Here is a 25,361-nt window from a genome sequence, read left to right on the forward strand (position 1 = left end):
TGTGATAATATACTATAACATACTGTGATAATATACTATAACATACTGTGATAATATACTATAACTTACTGTGATAATATACTATATCATACAGTAATAATATACTATATCATACTGTGATAATATACTATATCATACTATGATAATATACTATAGAATACTGTGATAATATACTATAACTTACTGTGATAATATACTATAACTTACTGTGATAATATACTATCACATACTATGATAATATACTATAACATACTGTGATAATATACTATAACATACTGTGATAATATACTATAACTTACTGTGATAATATACTATATCATACAGTAATAATATACTATATCATACTGTGATAATATACTATATCATACTATGATAATATACTATAGCATACTGTGATAATATACTATACCTTACTTTGATAATATACTATAACTTACTGTGATAATATACTATCACATACTATGATAATATACTATAACATACTGTGATAATATACTATAACTTACTGTGATAATATACTATAACATACTGTGATAATATACTATCACATACTGATAATATACTATAACTTAATGTGATAATATACTATATCATACTGTGATAATATACTATAACATACTGTGATAATATACTATAACTTACTGTAACAATATACTATAACATACTGTGATAATATACTATAACTTACTGTGATAATATACTTTAACTTACTGTGATAATATACTATAACATACTGTGATAATATACTTTAACTTACTGTGATAATATACTATAACTTACTGTGATAATATACTTTAACTTACTATGATAATATACTATAACTTACTGTGATAATATACTATAACATACTGTGATAATATACTTTAACTTACTGTGATAATATACTATATCATACTGTGATAATATACTATAACTTACTGTGATAATGTACAATAACTTACTGTGATAATATACTTTAACTTACTGTGATAATATACTATAACATACTGTGATAATATACTATAACATACTGTGATAATATACTATATCATGCTATGATAATATACTATAACTTACTGTGATAATATACTATAACATACTATGATAATATACTATAACATACTGTGATAATATACTATAACATACTGTGACAATATACTATAACATACTGTTATAATATACTATAACATGCTGTGACAATATACTATAACATACTGTGATAATATACTATAACTTACTGTGATAATATACTATAACATACTATGACAATATACTATAACATACTATGATAATATACTATAACATACTGTGATAATATGCTATAACATGCTGTGACAATATACTATAACATACTGTTATAATATACTATATCATACTGTGATAATATGCTATAACTTACTGTGATAATATACTATAACATACTGTGATAATATGCTATAACATACAGTGATAATATACTATAACATACTGTGATAATATACAATAACATACCGTGTTATTATACTATATTATACTCAAATATTCTAATATTATACTTTCTTCTGTGATTGACAAAGAGGTCTCCCACAGCTTTCGACATAATGCAATGTTAACCTATAACAGACGAATTCCTTCAGGAGAGGTTATCATCGCAAATTGATAACCTCAATAGTAACAGGGAATTTCCAGATATATTCTGACCAATCGTAAAAAAGGACTGTCGATCATCGGGCTATTGCCAGTAGAAACAAAATGGCAGGCGAAACTGCTGTCGGTCATGAAAAGAAACATTTTGACTCTGTTTCGAACACCAATCTACAAAATGTTGTTGTTATGATGCATGTAGTCAGTGAAGCTGAAAGAAAAGCTTTAAATTAATTCCAATACATGCAAAACTCTATATCGTTCTCGTGTTTGTTGTCGTTTTATTAAAGGTGTAAATGTTCTAATAAATAACTGTATTGTTTAGTTAAATTATTTCCGTAGAAAAGTCCAGAAATAACATGGCGAAAAATAGTGGAATCGTTTCATAAAACAAAACAGGTATTGACTTTGTTTAGGTTAATACGAGGAATTGTTAACCTTCCAAAGGTGATATTTTCTTCGACTTCCGGTTACGGGAAAAATCACCTTCCGAAGGTTAACCATCCCTGGTATTAACCTAAACAAAGTCAATACCTGTATAATTACATACTGACTGTGACATTATAACTTTCTGAGACATTATAGTAGTATTTTTGTATGAATATTATTAATTATGTCCATGCTACTGTTTTTCAGGCTCAGAAGAAACTTTCAGATTCAGAAATTTCGGGTAACATTAAAGTATTACATTTTTGAAATGAAAGTACAATTTGATTAATATTACACAATATCAAACCCTAACTTTTATCAGTTAAATCAGTTAAGAAATGAAGTAAATGTTTTACTCTCGTCAAAATTCCACATGTGAAACATTAATATGAATAATTGTATCAGTTCGGGCGACTTTGTCATATAGTCCACTAAATTATCATGTCAAATAACCAAACGCGTTGAGAAAGACAGAGAGACTGTGGAAACAGTAACTGAGATTCCATACTGTATTTACAGATGTAATATACATTGTTTTTCTGTTTCATTTTATCTATAAGATTTACGGACGATATTCGATCAATTTGATACGGATCATAGTGGACAAATCTCCGCAGATGAGCTAGTTACCGTGTTGAATGCGAGTGGAATGTATCCAACAAAAGGCGAAATCAAGAAAATGCTAAAAGAGGCGGATACAAATAGTAAGTCAGAAGTTCGCTACCAATTAGAGTGACGTCGACAACTAACCCTAGTTAAATGATGGCAAACCATCGCTCATTAGGTAGACATTATACCCAATCATCACTCATTAGGTTACTCTATTACTAACCCTAGTTAGACATTATAACCAACCGTCAATCATAAGAAAACCTCTATAACTAACTTATTCGACATTATAACCAACCGTCACTCATTAGAGAACTTCTATAACTAACTTAGACATTATAACAAGCCATCACTCATTAGGTTACTCTATAACTAAGTTAAACATTATAACCAGTCATCACTCATTAGTTAACCTCTATAACTAAGTTAAACATTATAACCAGTCATCACTCATTAGGGAACCTCTATATCTAACCCTAGTTAGATATATTAACCAGACATATCTCATTAACCAAGTCTATTTGTACAACAAAATTACTATCATATAGTATGCATGATCATTGGTGTCTGAGAAATCATTAAATATATATCTATTCTGTCACAGAGGACGGACAACTTGACTTTGAGGAATTCACCTCGATCTTTATAAAACGGAAGGGAACGGTGGATGAGAAGGGCACTTTGAGGGAAGCATTTAAAGAATTAGATACGGACAATTCCGGTTTCTTGGATAGAAAAGAATTAGAAGCCATGTTCCAACCTGGCGAAATTGATGTAATACTGAAAGATTTCGATAAAGATGGTGACGGTAGAATTGATTATGACGGTAAGTCTCGTATATATATATATGTATATGTGTGTTATGTGAGGCGATCCAGTTTGCTAAGAGGAAACGAACTATTGACTTAACTTAACTAACGTCTAACTAGAGTTAGTTATAGAGGTTCACTAATGAGTGGTGACTGGTTATAATGTCTAACTAGAGTTAGTGATAGAGGTTCTCTAATGAGTGGTGACTGGTTATAATGTCTAACTAGAGTTAGTGATAGAGGTTCCCTAGTGAGTGGTGACTGGTTATAATGACTAACTAAGTTAGTGATAGAGGTTCCCTAATGAGTGATGGCTGGTTATAATGTCTAACTTAGTTAGTGATAGAGGTTCACTAATGAGTGGTGACTGGTTATAATGTCTAACTTAGTTAGTGATAGAGGTTCTCTAATGAGTGATGGCTGGTTATAATGTCTAACTTAGTTAGTGATAGAGGTTACCTAGTGAGTGATGGCTGGTTATAATGTCTAACTAAGTTAGTGATAGAGGTTCACTAATGAGTGATGACTGGTTATAATGTCTAACTAGAGTTAGTTATAGAGGTTAACTAATGAGTGGTGACTGGTTATAATGTCTACTAGAGTTAGTTATAGAGGTTCACTAATGAGTGATGACTGGTTATAATGTCTAACTAAGTTAGTGATAGAGGTTAACTAATGAGTGATGGCTGGTTATAATGACTAACTAGAGTTAGTGATAGAGGGTCACTAATGAGTCATGACTTGTTATAATGTCTAACTAGAGTTAGTTATAGAGGTTCCCTAATGAGTGGTGACTGGTTATAATGTCTAACTAGAGTTAGTTATAGAGGTTCCCTAATGAGTTATGACTGGTTATAATGTCTAACTAAAGTTAGTTATAGAGGTTAACTAATGAGTGATGACTGGTTATAATGTCTAACTAGAGTTAGTTATAGAGGTTAACTAATGAGTGGTGACTGGTTATAATGTCTAACTAGAGTTAGTTATAGAGGTTCTCTAATGAGTGGTGACTGGTTATAATGTCTAACTTAGTTAGTGATAGAGGTTCACTAATGAGTGATGGTTGGTTAAAATGACTAACTAGAGTTAGTTATAGAAGTTCACTAATGAGTGATGACTGGTTATAATGTCTAACTAGAGTTAGTGATAGAGGTTCTCTAATGAGTGGTGACTGGTTATAATGTCTAACTAAGTTAGTGATAGAGGTTCACTAATGAGTGGTGACTGGTTATAATGTCTAACTAAGTTAGTGATAGAGGTTCACTAATGAGTGATGGCTGGTTATAATGTCTACTAGAGTTAGTTAAAGAGGTTCACTAATGAGTGGTGACTGGTTATAATGTCTATGTAGAGTAGTTAGTCATAGAGGTTCCCTAATGAGTGATGGCTGGTTATAATGTCTACTAGAGTAGTTAGTTATAGAGGTTCACTAATGAGTGATGACTGGTTATAATGTCTAACTAGAGTTAGTGATAGAGGTTCACTAATGAGTGGTGACTGGTTATAATGTCTAACTAGAGTTAGTGATAGAGGTTCCCTAATGAGTGGTGACTGGTTATAATGACTAACTAGAGTTAGTTATAGAAGTTCACTAATGAGTGATGACTGGTTATAATGTCTAACTAGAGTTAGTGATAGAGGTTCTCTAATGAGTGATGGCTGGTTATAATGTCTACTAGAGTTAGTTAAAGAGGTTCACTAATGAGTGGTGACTGGTTATAATGTCTATGTAGAGTAGTTAGTCATAGAGGTTCCCTAATGAGTTATGACTGGTTATAATGTCTAACTAAGTTAGTGATAGAGGTTCACTAATGAGTGATGGTTGGTTAAAATGGCTAACTAGAGTTAGTTATAGAAGTTCTCTAATGAGTGATGGCTGGTTATAATGTCTACTAGAGTTAGTTAAAGAGGTTCACTAATGAGTGGTGACTGGTTATAATGTCTATGTAGAGTAGTTAGTCATAGAGGTTCCCTAATGAGTGATGGCTGGTTAAAATGACTAACTAGAGTTAGTGATAGAGGTTCACTAATGAGTGATGACTGGTTATAATGTCTAACTGGAGTTAGTTATGAAGATTCCCTAATGAGTGATGGCTGGTTATAACGTCTAACTAGAGTTAGTGATAGAGGTTTTCTTTAGGTTAACTAATGAGCGATGGTTTGCCATCATTTAACTAGGGTTAGTTGCAGACGTCACTCTAATTGGTAGCGAACTTCTGACTTACTATTTGTATCCGCCTCTTTTAGCATTTTCTTGATTTGACCTTTTGTTGGATTCATTCCGATCGCATTCAACACGGTAACTAGCTCATCTGCGGAGATTTGTCCACTATGATCCGTATCGAATTGATTGAATATCTCCCATAAATCTTTGAGATAAAATGAAACAGAAAAACAATGAATATTACATTTGTAAATATAGTAAGGAATCTCTGTTGAAGTTTCTTCTCTCTGTCTTTGTCAACGCGTTTGGATATTTGACATAATAATTTAGCGGACCATATAACAAAATCGCCCAAATTGATACAATTGTTAAAATAAATGTTTCACATGTGGAATTGGGACGATATGTAAAACATTTACTTCATTTTTTAATTGATGTAACTGATAAAAGTTAGTTAGACAATTACTTAGGAAACAATCGGGACTTCTGATTGGCCAAAATTGAGATATTGTCTCATTACTCTGAAAATTGATTCATAAAGGTTTCGAAAGATAGCAAATGCAACATTGCTATTATTCCAAATAACAAATACATGTAACATGGTTGCCATGGTTACAAATAAGGGGTAGCGGGGTGTTGTGGCTATCCATTGGCTTACAGACTCTTGTTTTTTATATCAAAATAACTTTTTCTTTGCAGAGTTCCTGGACTGGCTAGCATGATACTGAAACAACTGTCAAATGTCGACCAGATTATGACGTCATATTTCTTCAAAAGATGTTATCAACGTGTACAAATCTAAATGACGTCACGTCGCTTATAAAAGTTAAAAATTTACTGTCGATCTATTGCTACAAGAAAATATATTCACATGACTTAATTTGAATGAAATCACATAGCTTTAAAAACATGACTACGTTTCTAAATTTTAGTGACGTCACATTACAACGAGAGACAAATTTTGATGACGTCACATTGCAACGAGAGACAAATTTTGATGACGTCACAATTCAAAAACAGAACATGTATAAGTGTGTAAAAAGTACTGGAACAATATCCATATTGCTACATTGGATGAAGTCACAGTGTTATAAGTATGTCTTTATGGATCTAAGATGCTACCGCTTAAAAGACCTTGATATGATTGTATCGTTTTACTTCATTCATTCTAGGTATCTTATTCACAAAATATATTTTGTTTGTCATTGATAAAGGTAAAGAAATATAATTGAATAGAATCATATATCAGAAAACATGCTTACAAAATATACCAAAATGTCTGAAACCATATTCACAATAAAACATAGAAACAAAGTAAAATGGAGTTTTATTTTCCAAACGCTTCGGATTAAAAAAAATGAAAAGTATGTGTCGATAAATGGATGATCTATACAGAGCATTTTTTTAAAATCTACACACTTTCAGGGGATATGGAGAATACATGGTCAGTGTCTTAAAATATAAGCTGTATTTTGGCGAGGGTAAAGAAAGACAAAAGTGGCGAGCCATGGCGAGCCACTTTTGTCTTTCTGTCCCGAGCCAAAAATACAGCTTATATTTTAAGACACTGACCATGTATTCTATTTATCCTGCAACAATCATGAAAATAATCACCAAAAATAATCATTTTGAAGTGAAACGGTGTCAAAAATGACAGAAATATGTTCGCCTTTTAAACGTAGTTTCACTTTGAAGTAGATCAGTCGAACTGACGCACGTGCTAAGATTCCAAAATACAGCTGTTTTCCGTCACTGCCAGCAAAAATACATATGGTGGGTGTATTCCGACAATGCGGTGGCAGTTGCAGGATAATATATATAAATTTCATGTTAGAAAACACAACAAAAGCCAAACAGGAAATTCATAATGAATGACATACCGCTGTCCGTCACAAAGACACAAAGCTAAGATACCAAAGCTCAACTTATTGTCACAAAGACACCAGACTTATAGGGACCACGGAACCAAATGATTTCCCATAGCCGGTAATGTTAACGTTTACCACTGTACTGCTTAGATGGAGTTTTCAACACTGGTCCAGTAGCCATAATTTTGAAGTATGTCTTACAAGGCACAGCTTATCCCAGGAGACACTTGGGATGGACCAGGTGCACGATACAATACCACGGCGAAGGTTCTAGTTACAAAGTGATTTTGTTTGTTTGTTTGTTTATGTTTTACGGCCAATCGACAACTAGGGTCATTTAGGGCCAAACAATATACTATCGTTTTTTATTTTTAAAGTTAAAATCAGATAAAATTTGTCATTTTTAAAAGCATTCGTATTGTATATTTAGATCATTATGATAAAAAAAAAGTTGGTTAAAAATGGTAAAATATATATATGTACGAATAGATTATGTGAACTTTGTGATATAAATAGAACGTCAAAGAGAGTAACGTAAAAGACATCAAAGTCTATAAAATAGATCGATTTCTTTCAAGTAGCTAAATATTGTTTTCGAATCCACGGACCCGAAAAGGGTTTTCATATCCGGGACTCGAAAGTATTTATCACGAATGTGCTTGAAATCGGAACATTCTATTAAAATATGCTCCACTGTGAATTGAGCATCACATGCATAACACACCGGTGGATCCTCTCGTTTCAAAAGGAACGAATGAGTAGGATATGTGTGCCCGGTACGGAGCCGAGAGAGGACTATTTCCTCTCTACGATCCTTCCGACTTGGTGTTGATGTTTTAAGTTTTGGTTGTACTTTAAAAAGTTTGTTGCTTGTCTCGAGAGACCAGCGTTGCTGCCATTTACTCTGAATGGCAGAACTAATTACAGGTTTGAAATCTGTATATGGTATTTTGATATTTGTTTGTTGCAGATTTAGAGCATGTTTTGCTTGGCGGTCAACAAGTTCGTTGCCTTTAATTCCGACATGGCTCGGAATCCAAAGTAATGTTATTTTGCATTTTTTTAAGATACAAGATATTCGTAAAACAAGGTTTTGTATGAGTATATTCTTTGGATCTCGTAATTGTAAATTCTGAAGGACAGATAGAGAGTCGGAACAAATGATTGCCTTTCTAATGCGTTGTTCTTCGATATGGTCGAGGGCCAAATCGATGGCACATGCTTCCGCAGAGAAAATAGAGGCACCATCTGGTAAGCGGATTGAAGAGCAATGGTGATCGGTGTAGCATGCTGCGGAGACCTTTTCTCCATCTTTTGAGCCATCAGTGTAGATCTGAACGTGATCGGGAAAATCTTTAATGCATTCCCGAAAGGAGGATTTGTGTTCTTCGGGTAATGCACTCGATTTTGCCCTCACGTGTAGAGTATGGTTAATATCCGGTGTTTCGATAAGCCATGGCGGTACATCCGATACGATGTATTCGCCTATGGTGTCTAAGCTTATGTTAAGTTCATGAAGAAAATTCGAAATTCTAATGCCAAATGTTGGTAAGAGTTTTTGGTTTGAGTGAATATGTTTCGGTATTGCGGATTGACAACAAGATCAAAAGCCGGGTTTTTCGGGTTGGATTTCAATTGGGCGGCATATTGAAGAGCAAGATTTTTCCTTCGGTCATTTAAAGATGGTTCATTTGCCTCTACATAAAGGCTCTGCACTGGTGTTGTTCGGAAAGCACCAAGTGCTAGACGTAATCCTTGATTATGGATAGGATCCAACATTTACAGATAAGAATTCCGTGCCGATCCATAAACGATGGATCCATAGTCGAGTTTTGATCGAATAAGTGCCCTATAAAGGCGCAAGAGCATTTCACGGTCCGCGCCCCAGTCAGTATGGGATAGAACGCGTAAAATATTCATTGCCTTTGAGCACTTATCCTTTAGGTGTTTAATATGTGGAACAAAGGAGAGTTTTGAATCGAAAATTAGTCCGAGGAATTTGGTCTGCTCGACAACTGGAATTTTGCTTCCATTTAATGTTAGATCGGGATCATTATGTGGTTTTCGTTTTTTGCAGAAGTGCATGCAGACAGTTTTTGATCTGGAAAATTTGAAGCCGTTTTCATCTGCCCATGTTTGTAGTTTGCCCAAACATTGTTGAAGTTGTCGTTCTATCGTGTGCATGTTCTTCGACCTATAGCAGATCAAGAAGTCATCAACAAATAGAGACCCTTCAGTTGACTTACCGAGACATTTAGTTATACTGTTGATTTTCAGACCGAAAAGAGTTACGGAAAAGATCCCACCCTGAGGGACTCCCATTTCCTGTTTTGCTGTTTCAGAATACGTTGAGCCAACGCGAACCTTAAAATGTCTGTCAGATATGTAGTTTGAAATGAATTTAGGGAGATTCCCACGTACACCAATTTCATGCAGGTCTTTCATAATACCATATTGCCATGTAGTATCGTATGCTTTCTCCAGATCAAAGAACACAGCAACAAGATGTTCCTTCTTTACGAAAGCTTCTCGAATAAAGGTTTCTAATCTGACCAGGTGGTCTACTGTCCTCTGCGGTTTCTGAATCCGCTTTTGAGTGGACTCAAAATATTATTGGATTCAAGGAACCAAACTAGTCTATTGTTTATCATCCGTTCAAGTGTTTTACAGATGCAGCTTGTTAGAGAGATAGGGCGATAATTATTTGGTTCATTGGCGTCCTTACCAGGTTTTGGAATTGGAATAATTGTAGATTCCTTCCAAGACTCGAGGATCTTACCGGAAGCGTATACTTGATTAAAAATATATAAGAGACATCGTAATGATGATTCTGGTAAATGTTTCAGGAATTGGTACGGAATTTCATCTGGTCCAGCTGCTGAATCGGTCGATCTTTTTAGCGATTCAAGCAACTCCTGGAGATCGAAAGGCTTGTTGTAACTTTCTGTATTGGATGATTTGAAGTTAAGATGTTTCTTTTCTTTGTCTTTTTTGAAAGTTCGGAATTTTTTGGAGTGATTTTTGGCGGATGAGTTCTGGGCTATATTTTTAGCAAATGCATTTGCAATTTCAGATGTAGAAGAGAAAATTTGGCTATTGTTGATAAGATGGGATGCTGGTGCTGTTTTTCGTTTTCCACTTATTTTTCGTATCTGATCCCATATCTTTTTTGATGATGTGTTTGAAGATATTTTAGAAATGTATTCCTTCCAGCTATTCTTTTTGTCGGACTAAATAGATCGCCGAGCCTTCGCCCTCCAAATTTTAAAATTACTGTAATTTTCAGTTGTAGGGGAAGTCAGGAAACGTCTTAGAGCTGCCTTTCGGCCGGATCTACTGATAAAAGATACTTCAGATAAAAGGAACTTTGAAGGTTTTGGGACGGACTTTGGTATCGTTTTTGTGGCAATAGAAGTAATCGTTTCAGTGAATGTTTTAATTGGGTCATCGAGGTTAGTGAATTTTTCTACAGTAAGCTCCTCGTTGCACAGGTGTTGAAATTGGCCCCAATCTGCTTTGTGCACATTCCATCGAGGAAGTGGTTTATCAAGAAGGGTCCCAATATTTCTAAGAAAAATAGGGAAGTGGTCACTCCCACATAGATCATCATTTACCCTCCAGTCATAATCGAGTAAAATGGATGGATGGCATAATGATAGGTCTATGTGGGTACGAGAGCCTGTATCAGGGTGTAGATATGTTGGGGTATCATTGTTAAAAAGACACAGGTTAAATACAAAGTTATTAGGCTAAGATATAAGATACCAAAGTGCAGCGATCAGTTACAAAGACACCAGACTTAGATACCAAAGCAAAGTGTCTAGTCCGAAAGACAACATGCTAGGGCACCATGGCGAAGCGTCTAGTTACAAAGTTATTAGGCTAAGATACCGCAGTGCAGCGATTCGTTACAAAGACAAATACCAAAGCAAAGTGTCTAGTCACGAAGACACCAGTTTCATATACCACAACATCGAGTCTAGTCACAAAGACAAGACAACATGCTTCGATACCGAAACGTAGCGTCTAGTCACAAAGACACCAGGCTTAGATACCACGATGAAGCGTCTAGTCACAAAGACACCAGGCTTAGATATCAAAGCAAATTATCTAGTCACAAAGACACCAGGCTTAGATATCAAAGCAAATTATCTAGTCACAAAGACACCAGGCTTAGATCCCACAGTGTATCGTCTAGTCACAAAGACACCAGGCTTAGATATCACAGCGTACCGTCTAGTCACAAAGACACCAGGCTTAGATATCACAGTGTACCGTCTAGTCACAAAGACACCAGGCTTAGATACCACAGCGTAGCGTCTAGTCACAAAGACACCAGGCTTAGATACCACAGCGTAGCGTCTAGTCACAAAGACACCAGGCTTAGATATCACAGCGTAGCGTCTAGTCACAAAGACACCAGGCTTATATATCACAGCGTAGCGTCTAGTCACAAAGACACCAGGCTTAGATACCACAGCGTAGCGTCTAGTCACAAAGACACCAGGCTTAGATACCACAGCGTAGCGTCTAGTCACAAAGACACCAGGCTTAGATATCACAGCGTAGCGTCTAGTCACAAAGACACAAGGCTTATATACCACAGCGTAGCGTCTAGTCACAAAGACACCAGGCTTAGATATCACAGCGTAGCGTCTAGTCACAAAGACACAAGGCTTATATACCACAGCATAGCGTCTAGTCACAAAGACACCAGGCTTAGATATCACAGCGTAGCGTCTAGTCACAAAGACACCAGGCTTAGATACCACAGCGTAGCGTCTAGTCACAAAGACACCAGGCTTAGATACCACAGCGTAGCGTCTAGTCACAAAGACACCAGGCTTAGATATCACAGCGTAGCGTCTAGTCACAAAGACACCAGGCTTAGATACCACAGCGTAGCGTCTAGTCACAAAGACACCAGGCTTAGATATCACAGTGTACCGTCTAGTCACAAAGACACAAGGCTTATATACCACAGCGTAGCGTCTAGTCACAAAGACACAAGGCTTATATACCACAGCGTAGCGTCTAGTCACAAAGACACCAGGCTTAGATATCACAGCGTAGCGTCTAGTCACAAAGACACCAGGCTTATATACCACAGCATAGCGTCTAGTCACAAAGACACCAGGCTTAGATACCACAGCATAGCGTCTAGTCACAAAGACACCAGGCTTAGATACCACAGCGTAGCGTCTAGTCACAACGACACAAGGTTTATATACCACAGCGTAGCGTCTAATCACAAAGACACCAGGCTTATTATGTCTTAGTGTCTAGTCACAAAGACACCAGGCTAACACACCACAGCAAACCGTCTAGTTACAAAAACAGCTGCAGAGTTACCGCAGCAAAGCGTCTAGTCAAAAGGACAACGGCTTAAGATACCAAAGCAAACCGTCTAGTCACAAAGACACCTTCATAGTTACTATAGCAAAGCCTCTAGTCATATCCTGACAATGCCTTGATACAACAGGTTAGCGTCTAGTCTCAAAGACACCATCTGAGTTACTACATCAAAGCTTCTAGTCATAAAGACAAAATAAGGTGTAACATATTAATATTTGTTCAGGGGAATATGAAATAAAATGTATTGATTTAAGCTTTTTAGTGCACTTTGCTAACATATATAACCATTTGTTTACTAATGCTAATGTTATATCAATTTGTCATCGGATGTGCTTCTAAATCATTAAATACCACATGATTATATCGAAGATTGCAGATGTACATTTGTTACTGTATATATCAAACATTCTAGGCCATAGACTTGTGTATTGTATATTTTAACGCATCATGCACTTACGTTCATGCTTCATTTGTCCTTTTGTCGATCCCACGTATCAAATCTGATTGCTTTGTCAGGTGAAGCGCACAGATGACTGGTCATCTTAAACCACCGCACTTATAACGTTAACAATGACACAGTTGTTTAGATATGGATATCCCTAAAGCTGACATTTCTCCTTTTTATCCAACGCAAAACATACAAATAATAAAAATGTTAGTAGTACGCGGTATAAGACAATTAAAAGTGTATTAAGAAACAAAAATACGATAGGGTGGCGTTGTAAAAGAGAAAAATGGCGATGATGCTTAAGACTGTTCTTAATTTAACACGAATCAAAATGGCGGATCACCAAATGTAAAACAACTTGAAACGCATTGAATTCTTAAAGTGGGCATTTTATATTGTATTAGTTGTTTTTTTTCTGAGCATATTCATTTTTATTGTGACTTTGCCCCGACTAAATATGAAAATTTCGTACACAATCGATGTTGAAATGTTAGTAGACGATTTGTTAAGCTGACAATACTTAGTTGTTGTTGGGTCGAGGGTATTGTCAAACAAAAAAACTTAATTGTTTGACAATCGGAAACCATGCAACAAAGAGACGCCCCCAAAAGCATGAACAACCCATTACCAACAAACAAATATTTGTAATCATAATGATTTTCGAAGTCATCATCTTTGATTTTGATATTCCTCTTTAACTTTTAGCCTATTTCTCTGTTTCCTGGATGTTTTTCCTAAATATCTATCAGTGCCTGTATAAATCTGATACCAAATGATGAAAAAAAAACTGTTAAGGATTAGGCGATAGAGCGAAATATTATCACGATCCTTATCTTGCAGGAATTCTTAATTACTTTATGTTCGAATATAAGGCCATTTGAAAATATCCTTTGCTTTACATGAGCCGTTAATTAACATTTCAAAAATATATACACCAAATTTTATTTCTGGAATAGTTGATACTAAATAATGTACGTTATAAAGTGACTGGACTCGTTAATACCTAAATAGCGCGGTAGACGAACTCAAGCAAGAAACACAGGAAACCATCATATGATTTGTCTGTCCTTAAAATGATTCAATTAATTTAGTCGGAGTCAAGGACATGTTTGAATCTGATACCTGTTTGGAGCCACCATTTTAAACTTAGGAAAGGGCAATTTCAACACCAATCATGGTAAGTATATAATTTATGGACTAAACATTTACTATGTGATCAGATTTCGTTGAAAGTTACATTTCTGTTTCAATGTTTAAAATAAGGGTTATGTATGACTATGATATCGACTGTTAATTGAAGCTTAGGATCATTAAGGTTATATAATTAATTAACCTAATCAAAGTGTGATATAGATACCAAATATATTCAGGAAAAACTATCTACAAAAAAAATGATTTCACGGTGACAGATACAACTTGGTACACATAAACTGAAATTTTACAGAGATTGAAAAAATATGTAGAAAAGAACAGTGCTTTCGTGGTAATATCAACTATGTACATATCAACAGTGATTTCGTGGTGAAATAACTTTGGTACATATATAAACTATATACATATTATCAGTGATTTCGTGGTGATATATAAACTATATACATATCAACATTGATTTCGTGGTGATATATAAACTATATACATATTATCAGTGATTTCGTGGTGATATATAAACTATATACATATCAACATTGATTTCGTGGTGATATCAACTATGTACATATCAACAGTGATTTCGTAGTTGATATAAAATATGTACATATCAACAGTGATTTCGTGGTGATATATAAACTATATACATATCAACAGTGATTTCGTGGTGATATATAAACTATATACATATCAACATTGATTTCGTGGTGATATCAACTATGTACATACCAACAGTGATTTCGTGGTGATATATATAAACTATATACATATCAACATTGATTTCGTGGTGATATCAACTATGTACATATCATCAGTGATTTCGTGGTGATATATAAACTATGTACATATCATCAGTGATTTCGTGGTGATATATATAAACTATGTACATATCAACAGTGATTTCGTGGTGATATATATCAACTATGTACATACCAACAGTGATTTCGTGGTGATATATATAAACTATGTACATATCAACAGTGATTTCGTAGTTGATATAAAATATGTACATACCAACAGTGATTTCGTGGTGATATATATAAACTATGTACATATCAACAGTGATTTCGTGGTGATATATAAACTATATACATATCATCAGTGATTTCGTGGTGATATATATAAACTATGTACATATCAACATTGACTTCGTGGTGATATCAACTATGTACATACCAACAGTGATTTCGTGGTGATATATATAAACTATGTACATATCATCAGTGATTTCGTGGTGATATATATAAATTATGTACATATCAACAGTGATTTCGTGGTGATATCTATAAACTATGTACATATCAACAGTGATTTCGTAGTTGATATAAAATATGTACATACCATCAGTGATTTCGTGGTGATATATAAACTATGTACATATCAACAGTGATTTCTTCGTGGTGATATATATAAACTATGTACATATCAACAGTGATTTCGTAGTTGATATCAACTATGTACATATCAACAGTGATTTCGTGGTGATATCAACTATGTACATATCAACAGTGATTTCGTAGTTGATATAAAATATGTACATACCATCAGTGATTTCTTCGTGGTGATATATATAAACTATGCACATATCATCAGTGATTTCGTGGTGATATAAACTATGTACAAGTCAATAGTGATTTCGTAGTTGATATAAAATATGTACATACCATCAGTGATTTCGTGGTGATATATATAAACTATGTACATATTAGCATTGATTTCGTGGTGATATAAACTATGTACATATCAACAGTGATTTGTGGTGATATATAAACTATGTACATATCATCAGTGATTTCGTAGTGATATTAAATATTTCAAGTTTGGTGAATACGCATATTAAACGCATACTGATAAAGACTGATGTGATATGATTATTGACTGGTCCATTAATTTTATTTTCAGAGTGAACAGATTCAACAGAGTCAACAGATTGCACAGAAATTACCCTCAAATTTAACAGAAAATGAAGGTATCAATTAGCTCATCTTTTATAAACCACCTCGATGGCACACACTTACAACTTATATGAAAATTATATTCTGATATCTTTATGCACCGATTCTTTATTGGATTAGTGGTATTCGGAGCTATTTAAAGGGCACACCCATTTTATATTAGTGGTATTCCGAGCCACGATCCCATTCGGATTAATGGCATTCAAAGCTGTAAATGTGTCGTTCTAAACTGTCAAGAGACCAAGCCCCGGTTTAGATGAGTGGCGTTATTAGCTATTTATAGGCCGCGCCCTTTTTGGATTAGTGACGTTTTGAGCTTTTTATAGGCCACGTGCACGTCACTAATTAGATTAATGACATCCCAAGCTGTAAATATAGGCCACGACCCTTTTTTGATTTGTGGCGTTCTAAACTGCCAATATAGCACGCCCCGATTTGGCATTTTGAGCTATTTGTAGGCCGCGCCCCTTTTTGGATTAGTGGCGTTTTGTGCTATTTATAGGCACATCACTATTTAGATTAATGACATTTTTGAGCTATTTATAGGTCATGCACCTATTTGGATTAGTGACATTCCTAGCTATTTATAGACCACGCCTCGCTTTCGATTAATGGCGTTCTGAGCTATTTATATGCCAATCCCCTTTTTGGATTAGTGACGGTTTGAGCTATTTATAGGTCACGCCCCTATTTGGATTAGTGGCATTCCTAGCTATTTATAGGCCACGCCCCTTTTTGGGTTAATGGCGTTCTGTGCTAAAAATTTATATGCTTTTTTGATTTTTGGCGTTCTTAGCTGTCAATAGACCACGCCCCGATTTGGATTAGTGGCGTTTTGAGCCATTTATCTGCCACGTCCCTTTTTGGATTAACGGCGTTTTAAGCTATTTATAGGCCAAGTCACTATTTAGATTAATGGCATTCCAAGCTGTAGATATAGGCCGTGACCCTTTTTTGATTTTTGGCGTTCTTAGCTGTCAATAGACCACGCCCCGATTTGGATTAATGGCGTTTTGAGCCTTTTATCTGCCACGCCCCTTTTTGGATTAACGGCGTTTTAAGTATTTAAAGTTTACTCACCTAGACGTTAAAACACATGGTTATTCTAAATATTTTTTGATAAAGGGAGTGTGTCTTTCCTATCATGTATACAACCCCAAACAAATATATATTCTGTAGAACTTTTCTTGTTTTTCACAGTTGAAGAATATCGACAGACATTTAAACTTTTCGATACGAATGACGACGGTTCCGTCTCGGCCAAAGAGCTTAAAGTTGTGATGCAGAGACTAGAAGCAAACCCGACCGACGCGGAAATCGAAGAAATGATTCGTGAGGTTGATAAAGACGGTAAGTTATTTCAGGACTATTCTAATTGCATGTATGTTAATTTAACTCACTCAAATATTTCCGTTGTTTAAAATAGGAAAATTTTCGGGAAAAAAAAATGAAAATTTTCGAAAAAACGTAATTTTGTCGTTATTTTTATATTTTTTGGTGTATTAATGCTTCGAACAGGTTTAGCAATAGTTTAAACCTACGCAGACCCTTCTTGACCACGAAAAATAGCGAAAAACAGGAACAGTTTCTAAAACAAATATGAAAATTTTCGAAATAAAAAAGCGTGATTTTGTCGTTTTTGTTTGCTTTTTATTTTTAAATATTTTTCGGTGTTTCAATGCTTCCGGTAGGTTGAGGATGATTACGGAAATAAGATTACACGTCAGCATGTAAACGTAAACAATACACCTGTAACACAGTAATACAATGAAGGTGTGTTACAAAATTTTAAATTCCGTGTAACAATGTCTTAATTTTCTGGTTTTTGTTTTTCGGCAAAGCCGTATGATATTCTTTTGGCCCCGGATATGACGCGACAGGTGACGTTACTGGTCAATATGAAGTATATGATTGGTCAATGTAGCGGTAAATGCAAAATGCAGATATGCAGTTAAAAACGAAACAAAGTTAAGATTGAACGCAAGCTGAATAAGTGGATGTATCCTTTCAAATGACACATTGATAAAATTATATTCCTGATTCAAATGCAGTCTTATTATCACCAAAAATGATTCAAACTGATATAATTTTGTTATCCGTGCTGAAATGCATTAGTTCGTTGATTTATTTCACCAGCAGTTTTACATTAAAACCACCAGCATAAAAGCTATGTCTTTTTTGAAGATATTTCTTGTTATATATGAAAAATGTTATGAAATATTCTGATCTTGTGGTTTGATATAAACGATCTGTATTTTCTAAAAAAAATGATAAGTTTTTTTTCATCTAGAGAATGGCGTAATCGAATTTGAGGAATTTTGTGCGATGATGGAAAAAAATAAGGATAAAAATAAGGATGGCGAGTTACTCGATGCCTTTAAAGTATTCGACAAGGACGGAAGTGGAGCGATCGATAAAGAGCAACTGAGAATAACTTTGACACAAATCGGGGAGAAAATGACAGACGAAGAAGTGGACGAAATGTTTGAAGCAGCAGATGCAAATAAGGATGGAAAGATTGACTTCCAAGGTTTTTAGATATTTTCATTTTCATTTAAAATGTATCGTAGAGTTTTTAATCAGAAAAATCTAAAAAATTGTTTCAGTAAATCCGATAACATATTTCATTGATAAAACTTTGCCCTTTTGAATAATATCATAGAGCTTTATAAGACTTTTTCTGAGTCGTTTCAGTAATGTTAATGACGTATCTGGTCATAATTCAAAAATTCTAATTTATTTTGAAATAATTACTCTTATTTCTTTAACCCGTTCACATAACTCATTGTGAATAAATGCTTTTCATTTTTTATCCTTTTGTTCCAGAATTCGTCAACATGATGTCTTAATGATGGTTTATATCAAAACTATTTCCGAGTGATGGCACCATGGACAGAAATTACAATACACATTTCTAGAATTCCCATCATGGACTTATCAAATCATATCATGTATTAGTAAATATGAAATTTATAACATGAATATCCTTTTTCGTCGCGAAACAACTATATTTGAAAATTACACGATTATATTGGATAGAAAAGGGTCGTTTGAGTTATTTATTGGACCGACAAACTTGGTGATTTGACCATGCACAGTGCCTGACACAAGATATTTTACTCAGAATACAGTATTAGTGGATGAACACAAAATTTGGAGGGATGGGATATATTCTTATGTTTGAATACAAAAACCAAAAATTACGGGGGGAAATATAATTCTAACTCAAAGTTGACAAAAGAGTGGGCCGGAGCATGTGTTTCCGGGGCAAATTCAGGTTAAATTATGTCCGATCAAGTGAAATTTCTATTGAATCACCAGGCATATCAACGGGAATCGAACTTCATATCGCACAAAGAAATGGAAAGTTCACCATGGTCTTCATCAACTCTCTCGAATACCTGTGTTGTAAAGTGCTGTAAGTTAACCGCCAGCAGTCATGAATGTCATGTTAGTGCGAACAAACTCTTGAATCTCGAACAAATATTTATCAGGGACTTGTTTGGATTTTCACTCAAACTGGATAAAGCACGGTTGAATTAGCGAGGCATGAGTAGAAATCAGAGAAATTCTTCAAGGCAGTTTGATGTTACCGAGAATATTGGATAGATACGAATTAGTACTCATTATTGTCGTAAAAAAAATATCGAAAACCTTACACAGACCACTATGTGTATGTGATCGTAGAAATAGTTTCCTTTTTTTTTAAATTTTTGTTTTATTATAAATGTTGGATGTAGTCACAAAATATAAACATCTATCTTAATAATAACCGTGAGCGTTGGATCATGAGCATTTGTATATGGTTTTTGGAAATAAAAATCTGATTTTTATTTTCTAATTTGTGATTCTAAATAAAGAACTATCCTTATTTGGTCCACGTGATCAAAACGTCGATACAGAGGTATTAAGAACGACTAAAATATTCTTACCGATCACAATGATGGCATTAATGACCAAACTAATGTCTATAACGACCAAAAGAGATGTCCTTACCTACAAAGAGATATCCTTACCTACAAAGAGATATCCTTACCTACAAAAGAGATGTCCTAAACGACTAAAGTGATATCCTTAACGACTAAAGAGATATCCTTAACGACTAAAGAGATGTCCTTAACGACTAAAGAGATGTCCTTACCAACCAAAGAGATGTCCTTAACGACTAAAGAGATATCCTTACCTACAAAAGAGATATCCTTAACAACCAAAGAGATATCCTTAACGACTAAAGATATATCCTTACCAACCAAAGAGATATCCTTAACGACTAAAGATATATCCTTACAAACCAAAGAGATATCCTTAACGACTAAAGAGATATCCTTAACCACTTAAGAGATATCCTTAACGACTCATGAGATATCATTAACGACAAAAGAGATATCTTTAACGACTAAAGAGATATCCTTACCTACAAAAGAGATATCCTTAACGACTAAAGATATATCCTTACAAACCAAAGGGATATCCTTAACGACAAAAGAGATATCCTTAACGACTAAAGAGATATCCTTAACGACTAAAGAGATGTCCTTAACGACTAAAGAGATGTCCTTAACGACTACAGAGATATCCTTATCAACAAAAGAGATATCCTTATCAACAAAAGAGATATCCTTACCAACAAAAGAGATATCCTTAACGACTAAAGAGATATCCTTAACGACTAAAGAGATATCCTTAACGACTAAAGAGATATCCTTAACGACTAAAGAGATATCCTTACCTACAAAAGAGATATCCTTAACGACTAAAGAGATATCCTTAACGACTAAAGAGATATCCTTAACGACTAAAGAGATATCCTTAACGACTAAAGAGATATCCTTAACGACTAAAGAGATATCCTTAACGACTAAAGAGATGTCCTTAACGACTAAAGAGATATCCTTAACGACTAAAGAGATATCCTTAACGACTAAAGAGATGTCCTTAACGACTAAAGAGATATCCTTACCAACCAAAGAGATATCCTTAACGACTAAAAAGATATCCTTACCAACCAAAGAGATATCCTTAACGACTAAAGAGATGTCCTTAACGACTAAAGAGATGTCCTTAACGACTAAAGAGATATCCTTAACGACTAAAGAGATATCCTTAACGACTAAAGAGATATCCTTAACGACTAAAGAGATGTCCTTAAGGACTAAATAGATATCCTTAACGACTAAAGAGATATCCTCACCAACAAAAGAGATATCCTTAACGACTAAAGAGATGTCCTTACCTACAAAAGAGATATCCTTAACAACCAAAGAGATGTCCTTAACGACTAAAGAGATGTCCTTAACGACTAAAGAGATGTCCTTACCAACCAAAGAGATGTCCTTAATGACTAAAGAGATATCCTTACCTACAAAAGAGATATCCTTAACAACCAAAGAGATATCCTTAACGACTAAAGATATATCCTTACCAACCAAAGAGATATCCTTAACGACTAAAGATATATCCTTACAAACCAAAGAGATATCCTTAACGACTAAAGAGATATCCTTAACCACTTAAGAGATATCCTTAACGACTCATGAGATATCCTTAACAGCAAAAGAGATATCCTTAACGACTAAAGAGATATCCTTACCTACAAAAGAGATATCCTTAACGACAAAAGAGATATCCTTACCTACAAAAGAGATATCCTTAACGACTAAAGAGATGTCCTTAACGACTAAAGAGATGTCCTTAACGACTAAAGAGATATCCTTACCTACAAAAGAGATATCCTTAACAACTAAAGAGATATCTTTACCAACAAAAGAGATATCCTTAACGACTAAAGAGATATCCTTACCAACAAAAGAGATATCCTTAACGACAAAAGAGATGTCCTTACCTACAAAGAGATATCTTTACCAACCAAAGAGATATCCTTACCAACAAAAGAGATATCCTTAACGACAAAAGAGATGTCCTTACCTACAAAGAGATATCTTTACCAACCAAAGAGATATCCTTACCTACAAAAGAGATATCCTTAACGACTAAAGAGATATCCTTACCAACCAAAGAGATGTCCTTAACGCTAAAGAGATATCCTTAACGACTAAAGAGATGTCCTTAACGACTAAAGAGATATCCTTAACGACTAAAGAGATATCCTTAACGACTAAAGAGATGTCCTTACCTACAAAAGAGATGTCCTTAACGACTAAAGAGATGTCCTTACCTACAAAAGAGATATCCATAACAACTTAAGAGATATCCTTAACGACTAAAGAGATATCCTTACCTACAAAAGAGATATCCTTTACGACTAAAGAGATGTCCTTAACGACTAAAGAGATGTCCTTAACGACTAAAGAGATATCCTTTACGACTAAAGAGATATCCTTACCTACAAAAGAGATGTCCTTAACGACTAAAGAGATGTCCTTAACGACTAAAGAGATATCCTTAACGACTAAAGAGATATCCTTACCAACCAAAGAGATGTCCTTAACGACTAAAGAGATATCCTTACCTACAAAAGAGACATCCTTAACGCTAAAGAGATGTCCTGACCAACCAAAGAGATGTCCTTAACGACTAAAGATATATCCTTACCAACCAAAGAGATATCCTTAACGACTAAAGATATATCCTTAGAAACCAAAGAGATATCCTTAACGACTTAAGAGATATCCTTAACGACTCATGAGATATCCTTAACGACTTAAGAGATATCCTTACCTACAAAAGAGATATCCTTAACGACAAAAGAGATATCCTTAACGACTAAAGAGATGTCCTTAACGACTACAGAGATATCCTTATCAACAAAAGAGATATCCTTAACGCTAAAGAGATATCCTTACCTACAAAAGAGATATCCTTACCTACAAAAGAGATATCCTTACCTACAAAAGAGATATCCTAACCAACTAAAGAGATATCCTTACCTACAAAAGAGATATCCTTAACGACTAAAGAGATATCCTTACCTACAAAAGAGATATCCTTACCTACAAAAGAGATATCCTAACCAACTAAAGAGATATCCTTACCTACAAAAGAGATATCCTTACCTACAAAAGAGATATCCTTACCTACAAAAGAGATATCCTAACCAACTAAAGAGATATCCTTACCTACAAAAGAGATATCCTTACCTACAAAAGAGATATCCTTACCTACAAAAGAGATATCCTAACCAACTAAAGAGATATCCTAACCAACTAAAGAGATATCCTTACCTACAAAAGAGATATCCTTACCTACAAAAGAGATATCCTTACCTACAAAAGAGATATCCTAACCAACTAAAGAGATATCCTTACCTACAAAAGAGATATCCTTAACGACTAAAGAGATATCCTTACCTACAAAAGAGATATCCTTACCTACAAAAGAGATATCCTAACCAACTAAAGAGATATCCTTACCTACAAAAGAGATATCCTTACCTACAAAAGAGATGTCCTTACCTACAAAAGAGATATCCTTAACGACAAAAGAGATATCCTTACCTACAAAAGAGATGTTCTTAACGACTAAAGATATTTCCTTACCTACAAAAGAGATATCCTTATCAACAAAAGAGATATCCTTACCAATAAAAGAGATATCCTTATCAACAAAAGAGATATCCTTAACGACTAAAGAGATGTCCTTAACGACTAAAGAGATGTCCTTAACGACTAAAGATATGTTCTTATAGAAAAAAGAGATATCTTAAACGACAAAAGATGTATCCTTTATGACTACCGATATATCCCAAGTCGTATCTGAAATGTCCTGAATAGCTTCAAAGATATCACAAATGACTATAAATAGCCTTGATGACGACGGGAAAGTTATGTTTAAAGGGAAGCAACTCTTGACAAAAAAAAATAATTTAGCTCAAATTGAGGAAATGAGAGCAAACTACGCACAATACATTTATACATATCAAGGAGAATAAGACCAGGTGATCTCGCAGAGTAAGCGTCTTCTGTTTCATTGACAACACCCGGTCAGGTGTGTAAATATTCGCAAAAGTCGGGTTAAAGAGCAATCTCGAATGAAAACTAAAAGCCAGCCGGGTTAAGGGACAATCTCGAATGAAAACTAAAAGCCAGCCGGGTAGAGGGACAATCTCGAAATGAAAACTAAAATCCAGCCGGGTTAAGGGACAATCTCGAATGAAAACTAAAAGCCAGCCGGGTTGAGGGACAATCTCGAAATGAAAACTAAAAGCCCGCCGGGTTAAGGGACAATCTCGAAATGAAAACTAAAAGCCAGCCAGTTTAAGGGACAATCTCGAATGAAAAATAGAAACCAGTCGGGTTATGGAACAATCTCGAATGAAAACTAGAAACCAGCTGGGTTATGGAACAATCTCGAATGAAAACTAAAAGCCAGCCGGGTTAAGGGACAATCTCGAAATGGAAACTAGAAACCAGCCGGGTTAAGGGACAATCTCGAAATGGAAACTAGAAACCAGCCGAGTTAAGGGACAATCTCCAAATGAAAACTAGAAACCAGCCGGATTAAGGGACAATCTCCAAATGAAAACTTGAAACCAGCCGGGTTAGGGGACAATCTCCAAATGAAAACTAGAAACCAGCCGAGTTAAGGGACAATCTCGAAATGAAAACTAGAAACCAGCCGGGTTTAGGGACAATCTCGAAATGAAAACTAGAAACCAGCCGGGTTCAGGGACAATCTCGAAATGAAAACTTGAAACCAGCCGGGTTAAGGGACAATCTCGAAATGAAAACTAGAAACCAGCCGGGTTAAGGGACAATCTCGAAATGAAAACTTGAAACCAGCCGGGTTATGGAATAATCTCGAAGAAAAATCTAGAAACCAGCCGGATTAAGGGACAATCTCGAAAGGAAAACTAGAAACCAGCCGGGTTAAGAGACAATCTCGAAATGAAAACTAGAAACCAGCCGGGTTAAGGGACAATCTCGAAATGAAAACTTGAAACCGGCCGGGTTATGGAATAATCTCGAAGAAAAATCTAGAAACCAGCCGGATTAAGGGACAATCTCGAAAGGAAAACTA

The 25,361-nt window shown here is 34.9% G+C and overlaps 2 protein-coding genes across 2 annotated transcripts; both read left to right on the forward strand.

Moving 5' to 3' along the window:
• Positions 1-2,206: 2,206 nt before the first annotated feature.
• On the forward strand, positions 2,207-6,933 carry LOC117344817 (calmodulin-like). The gene is made up of 4 exons (XM_033907642.1): positions 2,207-2,272; positions 2,592-2,735; positions 3,245-3,466; positions 6,313-6,933. The coding sequence occupies exons 2-4, from the start codon at positions 2,681-2,683 to the stop codon at positions 6,333-6,335; spliced, it is 300 nt and encodes a 99-aa protein (XP_033763533.1). The 5' UTR covers positions 2,207-2,272; positions 2,592-2,680; the 3' UTR covers positions 6,336-6,933.
• A 4,607-nt stretch (positions 6,934-11,540) lies between these two features.
• Positions 11,541-19,435, forward strand: LOC117344760 (calmodulin-like). Its single transcript, XM_033907587.1, has 5 exons — positions 11,541-11,762; positions 16,333-16,399; positions 17,586-17,735; positions 18,676-18,915; positions 19,212-19,435. The coding sequence occupies exons 1-5, from the start codon at positions 11,541-11,543 to the stop codon at positions 19,232-19,234; spliced, it is 702 nt and encodes a 233-aa protein (XP_033763478.1). The 3' UTR covers positions 19,235-19,435.
• Positions 19,436-25,361: the final 5,926 nt, after the last annotated feature.

This window comes from Pecten maximus, chromosome 16 (genome assembly GCF_902652985.1).
Source record: "Pecten maximus chromosome 16, xPecMax1.1, whole genome shotgun sequence".
In the NCBI taxonomy this organism is placed as follows: Eukaryota; Metazoa; Mollusca; class Bivalvia; order Pectinida; family Pectinidae; genus Pecten; species Pecten maximus.

Excerpts from the sequence above, each read along its gene's own strand:
- LOC117344760 (XM_033907587.1), top strand. The coding sequence starts at position 11,541 with ATGAAGCGTCTAGTCACAAAGACACCAGGCTTAGATATCAAAGCAAAT. Across the intron at positions 11,763-16,332 it reads ATATCACAGTGTACCGTCTA|AGTGAACAGATTCAACAGAG; the intron begins GTCACAAAGACA and ends TTTTATTTTCAG. Across the intron at positions 16,400-17,585 it reads AAATTTAACAGAAAATGAAG|TTGAAGAATATCGACAGACA; the intron begins GTATCAATTAGC and ends TGTTTTTCACAG.
- LOC117344817 (XM_033907642.1), top strand. The coding sequence starts at position 2,681 with ATGTATCCAACAAAAGGCGAAATCAAGAAAATGCTAAAAGAGGCGGAT. Across the intron at positions 2,736-3,244 it reads AAAAGAGGCGGATACAAATA|AGGACGGACAACTTGACTTT; the intron begins GTAAGTCAGAAG and ends ATTCTGTCACAG. Across the intron at positions 3,467-6,312 it reads CGGTAGAATTGATTATGACG|AGTTCCTGGACTGGCTAGCA; the intron begins GTAAGTCTCGTA and ends TTTTCTTTGCAG.